This window comes from Gymnoscopelus braueri (genome assembly GCF_963280865.1).
Source record: "Gymnoscopelus braueri genome assembly, chromosome: 13".
Lineage (NCBI taxonomy): Eukaryota > Metazoa > Chordata > Actinopteri > Myctophiformes > Myctophidae > Gymnoscopelus > Gymnoscopelus braueri.
This window is the reverse complement of record NC_137615.1, coordinates 51334190-51353253: the sequence shown is the minus strand read 5'-3', so window position 1 is coordinate 51353253 and position 19064 is coordinate 51334190. Positions and strand designations below refer to the sequence as shown.

General features: G+C 42.4%; 1 protein-coding gene across 1 annotated transcript; it reads left to right on the top strand.

Annotated features, from left to right (window-relative positions):
- Positions 1–416: 416 nt before the first annotated feature.
- Positions 417–14399, top strand: LOC308099675 (uncharacterized protein; the record flags this gene model as incomplete). Its single annotated transcript, XM_080448410.1, has 6 exons — positions 417–555; positions 3819–3918; positions 9897–9998; positions 11515–11769; positions 11997–12420; positions 14396–14399. Exons 2-6 carry the CDS (start codon positions 3849–3851, stop codon positions 14397–14399), a joined length of 855 nt encoding a protein of 284 aa, XP_080304536.1. The 5' UTR covers positions 417–555; positions 3819–3848.
- Positions 14400–19064: the final 4665 nt, after the last annotated feature.

The window sequence follows — 19064 nt, the reverse complement described above, 5'->3', positions numbered from 1 at the left end:
TTATGAAATAGAACACAGCAGAAGATTAACTAATTAATTCATGTTGTGTTTCATCTATTTGTAAACCTTTAAAACGTATTTTTGTTTAAGAATAAACTTTGAAATGCATTGTACGTTATTAATTAATTTGGGCATTTATGAGGCTTCTGCGGGAACTCAGAATAGTGTGTGTGTTTCAACCCGGACGAGAGAGAGGCACGGCCGAGGACCGTGTCCGCCCCTCTCTCTCTTCCGGGTTGAAACACATCCATTAGAGCCAAATAAACAGAGCAGAGAGTGAACGAACGTGATACAGAGAAAGTCGGTGTTATATTATAAGTTTGCTGTGAAAAAACCTTTGTATAACTTCTGTCTGAGTGTGTCTTTGTGCGACAGTCTGTGTAAAGAGTGACAGGCTGGCACGTTGTGAAACGGGAGGAATTTACATACGACGTTCAAAGACTTTGCTTTGTTGTTGTGGTGGGCTAATGCTAATGCTAAGCTAGCTTCAAGTGGGTACACTCCACATTAGAGGTGTTCAAGTGTGTTTTCTACCAGGATACATTACTGAGGAAGGTATGTTTGTTGTTGTTGTTTAAAATAAGAATGTTTTCTTTATTATGATTACTTTACTTTTTGATTACTACTCCTTTCTCCTTCATATGATGTTTTTGCATACTATTGTATATCTTTCTTTACATGTTTAGATGAATTGAGTACACAGGACCCCAATGGAAACAAGCCATAGCGCTTTCTTGGGTTTTAATCCTTTTAGCAGACCTTGTATTAGCAATGGTTCACATGACGCTTGTATACAAGCGTCATTGTGCCAAGTCCCCCTGGTTTATAGTGGTGTTCGATGTTTTTACATTGCCAACTCTCACATGTACATAAACGTTCAGATTTCAAATATAAAGTGCTTACCCCAGAGCCACGGATGTTACAAGGCGACCCGGACCGCGATAAGTATCCGTATCTCCCGTATTGTTCAATAAAAAGCATTTTAATCCCATCGCCGGCCATTTTCTTTTTTCTTTTTGTAATGTATCAGAGTGCAATACACCTCCCAACCATTAGTGTCGCATGGTTGAAAGCATTGGAGAAAATGGCCGGCGATAGGATTAAAATGCTTTTTATTGAACAATACGGGAGATATGGGTACTTATCGTGGTCTGGGTCGCCTTAAGTTGTAACATCCGTGGCTCGGGGGTCAGCACTTTATATTTGAAATCTGAACGTTTATATACATATGAGAGTTGGCAATGTAAAAAAATCGAACACCACTATAAACCGGGGGAACTCGGCACCATGACTGTCATGTTATGACTGTCATGGTATGACAGTCATGTTTCAGGGCTAACCTAGCCCCTTTCGGGACCATTTTACCTTTTTTATATTTGGGAAGGCGGTATCCAGGGTCCCTTGTCGCTCAAACCACTCTCTCTCGTAGTCGCGGCTACCACTGTCTGGTCTCGGGCTAATACCTCGTCGCTTAGAAGTTGCACTGAGATTTCTCAAAGGTACCCACAAGAGCAATAGTAGCGCGCCAGAAAGCTGCATTAATCCGCACGGATCGGCGATGCCGTTCAACATTTTAAATAATTTAGTAAAACTTAAGCTCCTCTCTCACACTCTGCTCCACTGCCCATGTCCCGCCTCCCCGCGGTGACTGACAAGCTGCGCGTCCTACGCATAACTCTATGGTCCTACGTTACTGCCTCTGATTGGCGAGCTTGTGAACAAGGCCGTAATTGTATCACATTTGACTTGCAATTATCTTGAGGTATTGCACACTCTATTTGTCCTTTAATAAATAATTCAATATCAAACTCACAACAATAAAATATCAATGCACAGTAAAGTGCTGGGTGCGTAATTATTGTGAGTCCCAGTCTGAATATTGTTTAGTTTGTCGACTACGCCACCTTTTTTATAGAGGAGGGTCCCCTTTAAATACACCTTTACTTCTACAGGCTTTCACAGGTTCGAGTTACTGGTAAGTTTCAATACTTTGGTTTTGAGAACACAACACTTTAGAAAATTCCCTTGAGAAACTGGACACGGATGCAAAATGTATCAAAAAGGTAAGTATATTTATTGGTCCCTAATACAGTTAAAAATTACGCAGGGCTTGGTCAACAGGTTTTCAATTAGCAGGGGTTTCTGTGCAACAATACTTCATAAGAAAAGTGCTGTGCCAATAAAGTGCTTTGAGATACTCAACACGTTTCGTTTCAGGGGGAAATGCTGCATGTCCATATATGGGGGTAGGTAGAAAGAGGGTTTTTAGGCCAGTCGTCTTTGTCTTCTTTTCTTCTTCTCTCCTTCTGCAATGATAGAAACTATGACCAGTTCACTGTGCATTGGTAAAGTACATGCGCGTTTTCACAGTTGGTGGTTATACAAGGATGAACGTTGCATGGATCGGTACTTACTGACAGGCCAGGCTTTTACACCTGGCGCTGAGTAGGTTGCGTATACAACGTTATCACCACTCTTCGTCTCAGCGCTCCTTTTATGGTCTGGTCTCGGTTCGTATGGTCCTCTGCTTATGGTCTGGTCTCGCTCTCTCTTCCTCCCCTTCGGTTCGATCGTTCCTCCCTCTTTGCTCATAGATAGGTACACCTCGGCTTCCAACTGCTTGGTGGCTGGTGTAACTCGCTCAAGTTCCCTCACTTTATTCCGGGGCTCTCATACAACCTCCTCCTCTGCTTCCTCTCTCCGTCTGACCCTCTGTCTCTCTGGGGCTCTGCTTCTCCTTTCAACTGTCCCGCCTCCTCTTTTATACCTGTCAAAACCACACCTCTCTCTTCCTTCATTCGTCCGTGGTGACATAATGTCTGGGGACATTGGCCATGACCGTGGCCTTGGGCGGGACCTCGTGACCACCTCTCTGCCACTGAATGTCTCTCAATGAGTGAACCAAGGGACCGGGGGAAAACAATTGTAACCCAATACAGTGCAAAACGGTTGTACAAAAATAATAAGATGGTGGTTAAATGAGCAAATAATTATACATTAAGCACCAATAAAAACATTTACAAAAGTTTTAAGAAACCCCCGTTTCACCTTTGTCACAAGCTCCTACATGCTTGCATGACAATCACAACGCGGGGAGGCGGGACATGGGCAGTGGAGCAGAGTGTGAGAGGGGAGCTTAAGTTTTACTAAATTATTAAAAATGTTAAACGGCATCGCCGATCCGTGCAGATTAATGCAGCTTTCTGGTGCGCTACTATTGCTCTTGTGGGTACCTTTGAGAAATCTCTGCAACTTCTAAGCGACAAGCTATTAGCCCGAGACCAGACAGTGGTACCCGCGACTACGAGAGAGAGTGGTTTGAGCGACAAGGGACCCTGGATACCGCCTTCCCAAATATAAAAAAGGTAAACAGGGTCCCGAAAGGGGCTAAGGGCTAACCTTGTATAGAACTGTACTTTCTGTGCTTTTTTCGCAAACTGTTAATACAATATTCAATGCATCAATTTACCTGAAGGAAAGGGGGTATGAACCTGAAGTGTTTACCTGAAAAAATAAAACAATGTTTGTATGATTAATATTAATATTATTAGTATTTCATTTGCACAAATCATGACTAAATCATTTAGAATTATTTTCCTAAGAAGTAAATAAATCATTCTACTTGCCTTAAAAGAGGGAACATTTTCTATCAGAGAGAGGATTACATGAATATATTAGTTATATTAAATTATTAATTGTGATTACCAGGTTACTCCTTTATTATTGTCTGTTATTGTTGAAGTTAAATGTAAGAGACGTCTCTCTTAAAGTCTTTGTAATGAAATCTGAACTTTGGGATTTTAATTGTTTTATTCCAGACTCTGTGGAGTCCAGACTGCAGGTTGCAGATGAACTCTCCAGACCCAGCCAGACCCGTTTCAGTGAAACAGGAGGAACCTGAAGACCAGCCAGACCTCAGTACGTTTCACTCTCTGTCTGTCTCTTTAGTAGGGCGGGAAATTGCCGTTTTCAATACACAATAGTGCACAGTGATACAAGCACGAAATTTGGCACAGATGACCTTCATATGACCCTAATTGATAATCAACCTCTGGCCACGCAGAATTCCTAAGATTTCAAGATGGCCACCACCGGTTTTCACAATGGCTGCAACTGGGCCAACATTTTGGACTATATCACTTTGCTGGGGCTGTAAATCTTTGATTTCCCCCTTATTTTAATATAAGAGAATATGTTCTGGAGGTATTTCTACCAAGTAAGATAAAAAAAATAACATCAGGTTCCAATATGGCTGCCGATATATTGCAGAAATGTACATCTGCTGATGGTTAATCCACATGAGCTTGTAGCACATGTATTTGTATTAATTACCTTACACAGAATCCATTTATAGCATATTTTAAAGTGATTTGGTAGCTTTTTAATGACCTAGGGCAACAGACTTTTCAATATGTTCACCAATAAATACAAAAACGTATATATATATATGGATATTTTCTCAAACAGGTGCTGACCTTTTTCTCTTTCCGTGTAAGGACAAAACTGTATGGTATCTGCTGAATGCATGAAAGAAGCAAAGACCTGATGACTTTGATCCAATAGCTGATGCAATTTCAGGAACAACCATCTGAGGTCCTTCGGCAGCTTTTTCAAGCCAAGTCTTTGTGTCTGGGTTGCTCAGTCGGTAGAGCTTTCACCTTCGGATCACATGGTCATGGGTTCGATCCTGGGCACCGCCAACTCAGTGTATGAGTAGAAAGTATGGTGAGTGTGGCGCTCCACCTCAGCAATGCCGGGGGTCTATAAGACTCCTGCGCTCTCAGCTGATACTGACAATAAGTCCCACTTACTTAGTATGAACAAGTGTAACTGCTAAGACAACGACGTCAGTATCTGAGCTGCGAATCATGGTGTGTCAGATGCTATCCTCTGCAGCTCTGCCTCAGATACTGACATTGTTGACAGCAGTTTCCCTTGTTCAAAGACCTGGCTTGAATTAGCTGTGGATTGCCTTTGGAAGGAGGGAAGGACCTCAGATCGATCCCCGTTCATGAAATTACATCAGCTATTGAATCAAAGTCATCAGGTCTTTGCTTCTTTCATGCATTCAGCAGATGCCATACAGTTTTGTCCTTCCATGGAAAGGGGAAAAGGTCAGCATGGCAGACAGACTTCTCGAAATTAGGTTCAACACCTGTTACAGTAAATGATTAACCTATGCAAGTCATTGAGGAGTTCGTAGTACTCATGTACGATAGAAGTAGTTCCTACAAGGAAGTGAATGAGGCACGACTGGACTTGTTTGCAAGAAAGCAGCGATCATATGACTGCATTCCACCAACAAGTGCTGGTCTGAAGGAACACTGCAAGAGCATTCCAAGCAGGACATATATGGGTCCAGTCACTCTTGTGCAGTCCTGTTTTGCCAAGTCCAATCCTCTGGGGATGCCACCAGAAGGACAGAACCTGGCTTCCACACTGGACGGATCTTCCGGCTGTGGCCAAATCATGCCAAGAGCTGACACGATGTGGATGTAGAAACGCATGTTCTGGCCACTGCAAATGCTTTAAAGAGGTGGTGCCATGGTTTTGCACTTTTTCTGTTTTTCATGTGTCTATGAGGTTGATAGAACTTCATTAAGCCCCCTGGTGGTGTTTTTATGGTGTTTTATGTCTTCTCTGACTATTTTGAGTTTCTACCTGGAGGCTGAAACCTTTGAGGGTCAAACGTGCCAATAGAGAAACAGCGCTTTAGTGACATAGCCTCCCCCTCATTATCATAACACAACAGGTGTGGGCATGAGGAGGAGGAAGGACTAGGACAGGTGGGTGGTGCTAAGGTGGTGGAGGAGGTGCTAAGGTGAGAACCAGGAATACTTAATGAACTGGAGGCGTGTCCACATAAAAACATAATTTTAACAATTTCTGTACACTTTTTTGGAAAAAATCTTCCTCCTAGTATAACCATAATACCTGATGATTATGTTTTAGGGGGGGGGGGGGGTTGAAAACTGGTGGTGGCCATCTTGAAATCTTAGGAATTCTGCGTGGCCAGAGGTTGATTATCAATTAGGGTCATATGAAGGTCATCTGTGCCTAATTTCCCGCTTGTATCACCAAGTGCACTATCGTATCAATTTCCCGCCCTACTACTTTGTTTCTTCCCTTTTTTCTAGCTTCAAGGTGTTTATTGTCACCTACACAATACAATACTATTGGCAGCTGCACTATAGGCAGTGAAATTATTGTGCTTCATCAGTGTGGAGTAAGATAAAATACACATTACACAGGATAGAAAGGAAATAGTAATTGAAAAAATAAGAAGAAGAATACAAATACATGAAGAAAAAATTCAAGAACAGTACACTGTTTTATTTAGAATTGTTCATTTATCCATAGCAAATCCATAGTCTGTATGATTGTTTCTGATCATATGAGCTTTTCCACTACACAGTGCACACAGTGCCAACTTTGACTGAATGCAGCTTCTTCCAACAGTTACAGTGAATAGTCCTTGGCTTAAAAATGCACCCAGCAAGGATTAATCTGACAGATTTTGGTGCTTAAACGCCTTTCCTTTAACTTTTAAGCCACTTGCACACACAATGTCTATAAATCTAATGGACAGATTGCCATGAAGCTTCCTCTGTGCATGCATGCTCCCTGGAAGGTTAATCCTAACAGAGTGTCTCAATGACCTGATTCTTCTGGCGCCACCATCAGGCCAAAATAGTTAGTATAAAATAAGGCTATTTTGCCTTTACCTTCAGCAAATATTATTGTTATTTTTGACACCACGGGTCTCCAGTTATTAACCCATTAAGACCGGGAACGCATCTGTGTCATTCTTTGTATTTCTTTGGCCATTTAGAAATAGCAGATATACCAAGGGCGTATGCTCACTGGGGCCGACGAGGCCATGGCCCGGTCTGTAAAACCCTGCTCCCCCAGGGGAAAAAAACAAAAAATCAACATAACACCATTAGCATCCCCTCACCCTATTCTGTTGTAGCCAACCACAGAAAGTCGCCTTTGTTTTCAAATCGGGCTTATTTGCATTCGGCCGAATTGTATTAAAAACCGGTTTCCCCGTCACCGGTTCTCTTGCCAGGTAAACAGTATAAAGAGGGGCCAGAAATAGCTCCACATTTCATTATTGTTGTGACTTGTGACTAGTCTACTACTCTACAACATGAAGAAGCCACCAACCAAAAAACGATTCGTCCAGAGCAGCATGCTACTACACTTCGCCGCCAGCTCCAGCAAGACGCCAGCAAGAGCCAGCGGTGACGACTGCCCCACCAGCGGCTGCTGGTGGGGGGCCACAACCAGCAGCCACCACAACGCCAGACCCGCCACCACCAGCAACCATCGCCGCGGCCAGCAGCACCATACCAGTGCGCCCCTGCTCCCCGGATTCCAGCGGCGCAGTTGCGCCAACAGACCTCTCTGCTATCGACGAGCCAGCAACTCAACCCAAACTAAGCCGCTTCCCAACTACAACGATCAACGGACGCTCCAGGTGCTTTTCAAAAATCTGGTATGAGAAATTTTCATTCATCGAGTACAGCATTAGTCGAGATGCTGTGTTTTGCAAGACCTGTCGGCATTTTGCGCCTCAGCATTCAGAGAATGCATTTACACATGGTGGCTTTTCAGCCTGGAAACGCACAGGCTTTGCTTTTACGACGCATGAGAAGAGCGACGGACATAAAGAAGGAATACAAAGATACCTGGGATACAAAGAAGTAACCACAAGTGGCCGTGGCACAGTCCTAAATCAGTTGACAAACACTGATGGGATTTATGCTGAGAAACTCGATAAGAAGCTGTTTTGGACGTCATCCTTGTCTGTGCAAAGCAAGGCATAGCATTACGTGGACACAGAGAGACTGATGATGATGATAGAACACAGGTAATTTTAAGGAGCTGTTTAAACTGGTCGCCAAGCATAATCCAGGTATCCAAGCCCATTTAGACACGCTCCACAAGTGTGCTAAAATGACCAGTCCTCTTATTCAGAATGATCTGATTAATGCTGCATCTACATTGTTGCTACGTAACATAAAGAAAGAGAAAGAGAGCATGATTCTTCATTTTACGCATTACTAGCCGATGAATGCAAGGACATTTCTAAGAAGGAATTGGTTGCTGTCTGCGTACGTTGTGTGTACAAGGGGAATATCAAGGAGAGAGCCCTAGGATTTGTTGACACGGGGGACATGACGGCCAAAGCAATAGCTGAGAAAATCCTTGAAGTTGTGCAACCTTTCAACCTAGACAGAAACTTGTGTGTGGGGCTGGGGTTTGACGGGGCCTATGTAATGTCTGGACACAAGGGTGGAGTGCAGGCCATACTTAAGCACACATTTCCAAATGCCACATACACACATTGCCACTCACATAGACTTAATCTTGTCCTGGGGGCTGTAGCACGCACATCAGAAGATGCAGAAGCTTTTTTTGGTACTCTAAATTCACTGCATGCTTTTATGTCAGGCACCCAGTGACATGCCAATTTCATGCAACTGCAGATAGAGAAGTACCCTGGCCGCAGACCCATTGAACTTCAACGTGGTTGTGACACAAGGTGGAGTTCAAGGTCTGCTTCTGTCAGTAAAGTGCTTAAGCTGTATGACGTTGTACACGCACAGACGCTAACACATTGTTGTCTCAGATGCAAACAAAGAAGTTTGTTTTCCTTCTCAACCTCTTTGCAAACCTGTTTAGTGTTTCGGATTGTGCAACCATTGGCCTGCAAGCTGTCGATGTAACTGAGATTTTATAGAGGATCTTAAAGCTAATCTGTCTGATATAAGGTCCAAGGACGAATCCCGCCTCGGATACCTGGCCATCCTGGCCGCAACAAATGCTATAATGACGGATAATGCTCTTGATAAGTGGGATGTAAATCAAATTGTGTCAGCCCGAAAACGTTTTGTTCCCTCTCGATTTGAGCACAGTGTTATACTACTTCGCTGGGAAAGCGAACATGAGTCAGGTGTGACAATGATTTACGCATCATTTTAAACCAGATTGTAGACTGTCAACTTGGTGAGTTGAATGCCAGGTTCCAAAAAGACTCTTATGGTTTCATGACATCTGCTAGTGTGTTCCTAACAACTCCCCGTGCTGATGCAACTGAAATGGTAAAAACTCTCAATGTCTCTGGCAGTGTTTTTGGTGTAACAGTTAAAGAACAGCAGCTTCATTCATTTTGGACCCACCTTGCAACCAAAGAAAGCAGGGGTGAAACATTTGACACACTAATTAAGGTTTTGGATGCGTGCCCAGCTAGCACCTTCTCCAGTGTCCACTGTTTCTTAAACGCATTGATAACACTGCCAATGACCACATGCACCGTTGAACGCCTATTTTCCAGTGTAGGCAGAATCAAAAATGCATGCAGAAGTTCAATGACAACCTCTCGCCTAAACAGTCTATGTCTCCTGTCGTTTGAGAGAGATTTAACTAACCGTTTGGACCCGGATGAGGTTATTGACATGTTCAAGTGCAAGCCCCGTCGTATTAAGCTGTAACAGACTAGGCTGCTATATGTTTGCACTGCAGTGCACTGTATTTGATTTGTTAACTTTGCTGTTGTAAATACACTTTTGAGAATAAAAAAAACATACATACACATATTGTGTTTTATTCACGTTTCTCTCTCTTGCATTAACGCTGCAAATTTACGATGGTAATTCTCAATAGACTGTCACTTATCAGCCATCGTTGCGCGATGGCTGATGGCCGTTGCGCGATGGCCGTTGCGTGATGGCTGATTCTTAACACCTTAACAAGCTTGTATCGTGGCACTCGGTGCCGCTCTATGAGCTTGTATATCTGCTATTTTTGAATAGCCAAAGAAATCTTAAAATGACACAGATGCGTTCCCGGTCTTGGATTAAGGTCCTTATTCACTTGCTTCATTTCAGACCAGTGTGTGGAGTCCAGACTGCAGGTGAAGATGATCTCTCCAGACTCATCCAGGGACATTTCTATTAAACAGGAGGAACCTGAAGACCACCCACACCTCAGTAAGTTGTGCTCTCGCTCTCTTTCTTTAATTTTTTCCATCATTACAATATCTCTCAAAAATATATTTTTTAGGGCGCTCGGGTGGCGCAGTGGTAAAGTCCCTGCCCACCACCGCGGAGGTAGTGGGTTCGAATCCACCGTGATTCATCCGGCTTTCTCGAGGGTCTATACGAACACAAATGGCCCGTGTTCGGGGGAGGGAAGCCGGACGGGGAGGGTGTTATCACTGCACGTATTCCTAAGGGCTGGGGGCGGCACCTGTCAGCAGGGAGTTTTGGGGCGTGAGGAGTAGGACGGAGGCGCTACGTCCTCCCGGTGGGGGCTCCTCACTGGCATTTGAGTCATTCGGATACAGTACAACAGCAGTGGAAACACACAAATGTGTGTGGTGAGGAATTAATTGGTATAACGAGTAAATTGGGGAGAAAAAGGGGTAAAAGATTAATACTAATAAAAATACATATTTTAACATGTATTGTTATCACTTTATTATATCCAAAAGCAGGTCCTCTTATGTGCAAATGCAATGTAAAAGAAAAACTGCAGCATATAACTTTACATTGTAAATGTTTTTTCAATGTGGCTGTAGGCCAGACCATATACAGGGTTTGTCTGTATCCACTGTTTGTATGCCTACTCAAAAGTACACTGACGAAGGCTGGATAGCCGAAACATTTGTCCTTCATTGTAAAGACTTGGAGAACATGGACATGGAGAAGTCCTTCTGAGTGCGACCCTTTACTTATTTAAATGTTATTGGTCTAAGTAGATATCGCACCAGAGGAGTCAAGAGTGCGGTGGCAACAAAAAGTGAATCTACTCAAAAGTAGACTAATCACAGCTGATGTCATCAAACAGAAGCATCTCTGGCCATGAAAGCCTGCAATACCTACTTGAAACTTGGGTCGTAGTTGAAAATCAAATTTATGGCGTGGCTCTGTAGGAAGCGTGACATCTACAAATGGGTCTGTTAGTCTGATTTGTGTGACATAACACAGATCTTTGTCACGCTTTATCTCAGTTTCTTGATTTAAAATGTAACCACATGAAATCTAGCATCCCTATTCACTGGGGCAATTCGCTGAAATTAGCCGATCTACACGCTCACAATATCTCACTAAGTATAGACTATAGAGGGTTTAAGTCATTCTATTCAGATTTGAAAAACACTTCCTTGGTCTGCCTTGGCATTGTGCAGAAATTTGGTGCTGATCGGTACAGCGGTTTGTCTAATTCACCCCGAACACAGAGACAATGATTAAAATTTGCTGTAACAGCATCATTCAATTGTTTGGTAAAGTAACTACATATTTTCATTCAAATTACAAATAAAATACAAAATATGTATTTTGCGAAAACCTTGCTAAAACAAAAAGATCTTTTCAGAAACACCTGTAGTAACCTGTAGTTAGTCAATGTTTGGTCAATCAAAGTAGGTGATGGCTCACTTTGTACAGGGAACACGGACATTTTAGGAATCCACTATTCACTATCATGTTATTGTTCTGCTCCTAGACATCCTGCACATGGTTGAGGAGAGGAGCCCCAGTCTGCTCCAGGAGGAACCAGAGCCTCCACAGATTAAAGGGGAACAGGAGGAGCTACTTCAAAGACCAGAGGAGCCTGATGGGTCAAAGTTGACATTACTAGCAGTGAAAAGTGAAGATGATGATGAAGACATCTCTTCACACTGCTCTGAAATTGAAGTCGAGCTTGAATCTGACACTGAAGTCATTGAAGACAGCGATGATTGGGAGGAGACCAGTGGAGGTCAGTCTGTGTTAAACACAGGGACAGGACTTATGGGGTGGGGAAAACTGGGAGTTGGAATAAAAGAGGTCGATGAAAAATACAATTAGATCAGAAATATTAACAGGGGAGCCGTAATTCTCCTCAACAACTGACTTATTTGATGATGGAAGCTTTCAAGTTGTATGTGTACTAATTTTAACCTGCCTCTCCCCGTCTCTCCTCTCTCTCTTCCCTCTGTCCCTCAGGTTCCCTGAAGACACACCAGCCTATCCACACTGGAGAAAAACCTTTTCACTGTAAACATTGTGACAAGAGTTTCAGTGAGTCAGGTTCCCTGAAGAAACATCAGCGTATCCACACTGGAGAAAAACCTTTTCACTGTAAACATTGTGACAAGAGTTTCATTCAGTCATGTGACCTGAAGAGACACCAGCGTATCCACACTGGAGAAAAACCTTTCCACTGTACACACTGTAACAAGAGTTTTACTCGGTCGGGTAGCCTGAAGGCACACCAGCGTATCCACACTGGAGAGAAACCTGAGAAACCTTTCCAATGTAAATATTGCGCCAAGAGTTTCATTCAGTCATCTGACCTGGAGAAACACCAGCGTATCCACACTGGAGAGGAACTTTTGCACTGTACACACTGTAACAAGGGTTTTAATCGGTCGGGTAGCCTGAAGACACACCAGCGTATCCACGCCGGAGAAAAACCTTTTCAGTGTAAACATTGTGACAAGAGTTTCATTCAGTCATCTGACCTGAAGAAACACCAGCCTATCCACACTGGAGAGAAACCTTTCCACTGTACACACTGTAACAAGAGTTTTAATCGGTCGGATAGCCTGAAGAGACACCAGCGTATCCACACTGGAGAGAAACCAGCGTATCCACACTGGAGAGAAACCTTCCCAATATAAACATTGTAACAAGAGTTTCATTCATTCACCTGATCTGAAGAAACACCAGCGTATCCACACTAGAGAATAAACTTTCCACACTGGAGAAAACTCTTGTTTACGGTACATATATGTTTTATTGATACTAGTGTTGATGACGTCTTATATATTATTGTATCGTTGCTGTCCGGCAGGAACCAGCTAACTCCACTTTCTGTACACTTTTTTTTCAAATCAGTGCTATTGAACACCCTTTACGTCTGTGTGTTGATTAAAAACATATTGAACCAATGAAAATTTCCTGAAAAATTTACATTTTGGAGTTGGTTTCTGCTGGAGATATTAAACCTATTTGTTTAAGCATTCCCTGCAAATTGATGAGAGGCTTTCAAAGATAGCTCACCATATTTAGCTGACTGTCATCAACGTCTATTGACCAATGAGAAAGGGAGACTTTAGCTTGGAAGAATTGCAGGTTTTTCTTTTTAGTGACTATGGGTTGGGAGCTTTGAGACTATGGGATGTATTCCACAGGTTTCCAGTGGTGGAAAAAGTACTCAAATGTTTAACTTAGGTTAAAGTATCAATACTGCAATGAAGAAGTAGGTACGAAGTAGAAGTAGGACGCATTGTGAGCTTGTAGATCTGCTATTTTCAAATATCCTAGGTATAAAATATCTAAATCTACAGCTGATTTCGTTGCCAAAAATGTATTTTGGCAGGCCTTGATGGCATTTTACACCTGGTTACATGCTGAAAATAGCCGATCTACAAGCGCACAACTGCGACCGTTGTGAGCTTGTAGATCGGCTATTTTCAGAGCTCAACACACTCGTCATAGTTTTAGTCGACGAAATTAACACTGCACTGAAGGCAGGTGCAGCAGGACAAAACCATATAGGGCTCATTTCTCTCTTCTATTCTCTTTCCTGTGATGCCTGTTGTTCATTTAAACTGCCACAATGGAAGCTTTCAGCCTTATGGAGCAGCTTTTGTCCGCCACGTCTGACTTTTTTGAGCACTTTTTGTCCTCCACACTTTATTCATATGCCATTACAGTCAGCCACAAGACCTGCACTAGCGTTGATCCCTGCCTTAGCCGTGTGTGTGTGTGTGTGTGTGTGTGTGTGTGTGTGTGTGTGTGTGTGTGTGTGTGTGTGTGTGTGTGTGTGTGTGTGTGTGTGTGTGTGTGTGTGTGTGTGTGTGTGTGTGTGTGTGTGTGAGTGAGAGAGAGACGTGTGTGTGTGTGTGTAAAAAAGAAATTGTAACACTAAGTATGAATTAAGAGTCATAAAGAACCTGGGAGCACTGCTTGTGACAGTTACAAATCTCAATCACAAAGGAATCTAAAACATTTATAAAATATTTTAACAACAAAAATGTTGTATGGGGAAAAATACTTTCAGATGGGGGTCCGCGGCCAAATATATACACCGAATTTGAGGGTCCTTGACATTAAAAAGTTTGAGAACAACTGTTTTACTTAATATAACAAGAAACTGAACAACAAACTGCTCCTGAAGAGCAGGCAGGTGACGTACATGGCTGTTTTCACCGTCGTTGTGTGAAAGGGTTAATGTGAGGCCTACATTGTAATGCACTTTGAATGGAATCAAAGTCCAATCTGAGAGCATACAAATATCACTCTCCCTATCATTCTCTGTCTATATACCATTATTATAAAATAATGGTTCTGGTTGTGAATAGTTTCCATCCATACTTTGAACCTGATGGTGTGGCTAGGTGAGACTACAACACTGCTAATGTTTAGGAGGCCTGTCAACTGTGATGAGTGTCTTCACTTTATGTGCACTAATATGGAGACATAAACTGCAATCTTACATCACAATCCTGAGAGCTCTGGCACTTTTAACAAGAGAGTCACTTGCTATGTTTACATGAACACCAACATCTCAGAACAATATTGGGATAAATGTACCAGGAAGTGAGTGGGGTGGAGTCGAGCAGGCCGTCAGACCAACTGGGTACAGCTGGGTGAGGTGGTTTGGGAGAGTATATATGTCACAGGGAAAATGGCATTCCAGGGAAATTGACAGGGGAGCGCTTGTTTTATAGGCGCGGGGCGGTGCTGCGAGGCGGGGCTTCGATGCGAGGACGACGACCACAACAACAATATAGCAACCAGGAAGCTACGCTAGGGGAACGCTGAAAATAAAATGGATAATATGAGAGAAATACTCAAGTAAAGTACGAATACCTCAAAATTGTACTTGAGTAAATCTACTTTGTTACTTTGCACCACTAGTACAAGCCTCAGTGGCGCACTTCGATAATCATTGGACTCCCCACCCACTACCACTGGGAGCCGGGGTTTGACTCCCGCATAGGACATTACTTTTTCAAACAACCGCGGATTACTTTTTTTTCGCTGATAAAGTATAGTTTTGGACCATGACGGAGGCTCGCCGACTTAGCAGACCTTGAGGCCGAGGAGTCGCGCCCGAGCGCCTCCAGGCGCGAGTGCCCGCGACGACCGGCCGATGGTCTGCTAGTCGACTGAAGAGCCGTCCGAGTTATGTACCGATAGGCACAGAATCGTAAATGATGTTGTGGGGACTGCGTTTGCCCCAAGTGCCACTCACTGCACTAACATAGCCCGCCAGGCCCGCCCCCTTGTGCTTCAGGCTGTTCGCGGGTGTGTGTGTGTGTGTGTGTGTGTGTGTGTGTGTGTGTGTGTGCACGCGCGCGTGTGCGCATGCCTCGTTTGTGCATGCGTGCGTGTGTGGTGTGGGGCTCATGTCTGGCTTGCATTGCCCTCTAGCGTTGATTCTACAGAATTGCATGAGGGGCATGAAAACAAGCCTACCCCTTTCAATTTCCCTGGAATGCCAATTTCCCTGTAACATATAGACCCCTTAACAGACGACGTCACACTGGTTGCAAGCGTCATCAGGGGCGGACTGGCCATTTGGCATACCGGGCATATGCCCGGTGGACCGCTGGGCCGGTGGGCCACCCAAAATATATATATATTTTTTTGCTCCCGTTTTAGGATTATTACGGTCATTTCCGGGTCGCGCGGCCCAATTGTTAGTTACGTTAATGTTTGGGTTGGGATGCTTTTCAGCTGTGGCGTAATTTACACAGGGTTTCTAGGTTAAAACAGTGAATCCCGACATGAAAATGCATGTTCTGTTTACTATAGACCTGGACAGACAGTGAGACCCCTGTTACTGAACAAACACTCGACAGTACTGTCAGAATAGAGAGCTTAAAGTGCTTAAATTATATAATAAAATTTATTTCAAATCAATTCTAAAAGATTATTGAAATAAATCACCTCTCATCCGTTAACTTACACACACACACACACACACACACACACACACACACACACACACACACACACACACACACACACACACACACACAACCAGCCCTCAACTCATTTTAAAAAAAGAGATGGAGAGAAGTACAGGCAGTTTAAAAGCATGAACAGGTTGTTTCAGATCTGAGAGAAAGAGGAAGATTGTTCCGGTCAAATGGAATTTTATAGTGGAATGACCTTGTACAACTTCCAAAAACATTTGAGTAACAATAAAATTGGGAATATGTTGATGTATATGGAACCAGAGACTGTTTAAAATAATATGAAGGACCGTTAAAGTGAACACATTTAAAAAAGAATAGATTCCAGTGAAGTTGCCTTCTTGCCCTGGGTGCAGCCAAATAAGCGAACTATAAAGAGAACAGTGATGCGTTCGGATATAATTTAGTTGTTTAACTCAGAGAACCAGTCAGACACAGAGCAGACAGTCAGACACAGAGCAGACAGTCAGACATATTGACTGGTGTAAGATATGTTGAAAAGGTTAAGAAATGTTCAAAAAGTTTACTTTATTGTTTCAGTTTTTGAGAAGCTGCAGCCAGTGTGTGCAGTTCAGATGTTGTTCCTGTAAGGATAATTATTGTTCCAATTCCAAATATGGAATTTGCAGCAGCAAAATACTTAAAGGGATACTTCACTTTCAAATAAAATAAACATTAAAAAAAATTATTTAAAAAAAATGAAAGAAGTTATGGCAAAATAAAGGCCCCCTCACGCATTAGAGTGTCCTACTAATGTGTGAGGGGGCCTTTATTTTGCCATAACTTCTTTCATTTTTTTTAAATATTTTTTTTTAATGTTTATTTTATTTGAAAGTGAAGTATCCCTTTAAAAGGATAAAGACTGTTGACTGTTTTCTATTGTTCCATTAAATTGGATTCAGTTCCTAAAGGCTAAAAACTGTACACGTCTTTTCTTTTGCACACACACCTGAATTGACCATGCACATAATCTTTGGGACAATGAAGGTCATAGTCAGAATTAGATAAATTGGTCATAACTCAGGAATGGAGAGACATTCAAACGTCCCGACATTCTAACATACCATAACCACAGACTGGATGTTAGAGGGTTTCAACAGCTTGGGATGCCCAAAAAGGAGGCAAAAACGTTGGTAAAGTATTGTGCTGTCTCTGCTATAATTGGCAGCCGCCAAATATGGCGGAGACGCTGTTACTTAAACCCATAGAGTTCTGAGTGACATGCTTATTGTATCATGAAGACATGATTTTGTGAATGTATGCTTAACTGCACCTATAATATTTGTGTCCCTGTATATTTCTCCTTTATGTGGACATAAATGGTTAAAATGTGTGTGTGTGTGTGTGTGTGTGTGTGTGTGTGTGTGTGTGTGTGTGTGTGTGTGTGTGTGTGTGTGTGTGTGTGTGTGTGTGTGTGTGTGTGTGTGTGTGTGTGTGTGTGTGTGTGTAAATTACCTTCCTCCATCTTGGTCTCAGTGTCGTTCACCTTGACACCCACTGCAGAGAAATATCACATAAAAAAGTTATGTTAAAACATTGCAAAAATACATCTCAGCCTTTAGTGGTACGAGTTGAACTCCATTTTTAAATTGCTTCCTTGTAATGTTTAATTGGTTATCTCTCAACTGACATAATAGTACATAATAGTCCGGTCATCTACTTAATAATAATAGACATAAAGACATGGATTTACATTGCAAAACATTCAGGTCTGACTCTAATCAGTGTCGTTTGTTTCAAGAAGTAAATGTAAAGCCACTACTTTGGTTCAGATCACTTATTGCATCAAGGGGACAAAATTACTGTGCAGAAGAATCATTTAAAACATCTCAGTAAAAGGCAACTTAAAAATATTACTAAGTAATGATTGATTTACTAAAGTAAACTTTGTTGCTTTCCATTGGCCACACATTAGATAAGACATTGTAAGGTTATTCCATGCCTCCAACGCCTGTGATATTATTATGATTATAACTATGTGTGTATTTACTACTTATTTAGGATTATACCAGTGTGGTAGGCCGACATATAAAGGCATGAGAAAATACATACATATATGAAGGTTAATACTGCCGGTTTGGAGTCATTAGCTGAGGCATGCTCTAAGGTCTCATATTGTGGGTCCTTTCACAGAGTTTGGTAGGTCGTAAATTCCTTAGGTTCCCCTTATCTCAAGGAGGAAGGATAGAGAGGGAGGCTCAAATGACCTGGTCTATGTTTTGGGGGATGAGAGGAGGAGAAAGTCACCTGACATGGTAGGTGGTGGCATCTCTTTGTCTCCCTGAGGAAACTTGGGGAGAGAATTCAGTTTATTGGAGTCCCTCAACAGATCAGTAGTAAGTAGGAAAGCACTTGATACACAAAGATTAATAGTCATATATGCTGAGATGTTTATTGTTTGTGTGAGGATTCATGTCGGTAATATTGTATTATTGTTTCTGTGTTTCAATCTTTCTGTAGGTTTAAAACCTGTCTGACCTGACTGCCAGACCTGGCTAGACTTTGTTAGTAGAATGTGAGCCTACTGGCAAGGTTGTAGTTGACTGAGATAGTAGTTAACTGGCCGCTTAGTAGCACGATTGGCTGCTGGGTGTGTTAATGTATGTTTGTATTTTGTGTTAGTGAATAAAAAACCATCAAAGACACAGGTTTGAGTAGGTCTGAGTATTATCTACTTTACACCGATTCAGGGACTCCGGCCTTTTGCGAGGGCCGTAGCCGACCAGTCGCACAAGTAGTGTGCTTCGGGTTGGATATTCGTACAGACATGAAATGTTGCCATGTTTTATACAGACAGAGGACATTGATGACTTATAGACATGATATGTTGCCATGTTCTATAGACAGAGGACATTAATGACTTATAGACATGTTATGTTGCCAGATTCTATACAGACAGAGGACATTGATGACTTATAGACATGTTATGTTGCCAGGTTCTACAGACAGAGGACATCGATGACTTATAGACATGTTATGTTGCCAGGTTCTACAGACGGTGGACGTTGATGGTGAATGATTTTTTTACAACATCAGGCGTAACATTGAAATACTAAACTTAAAGTTATAATACCTGCATTGT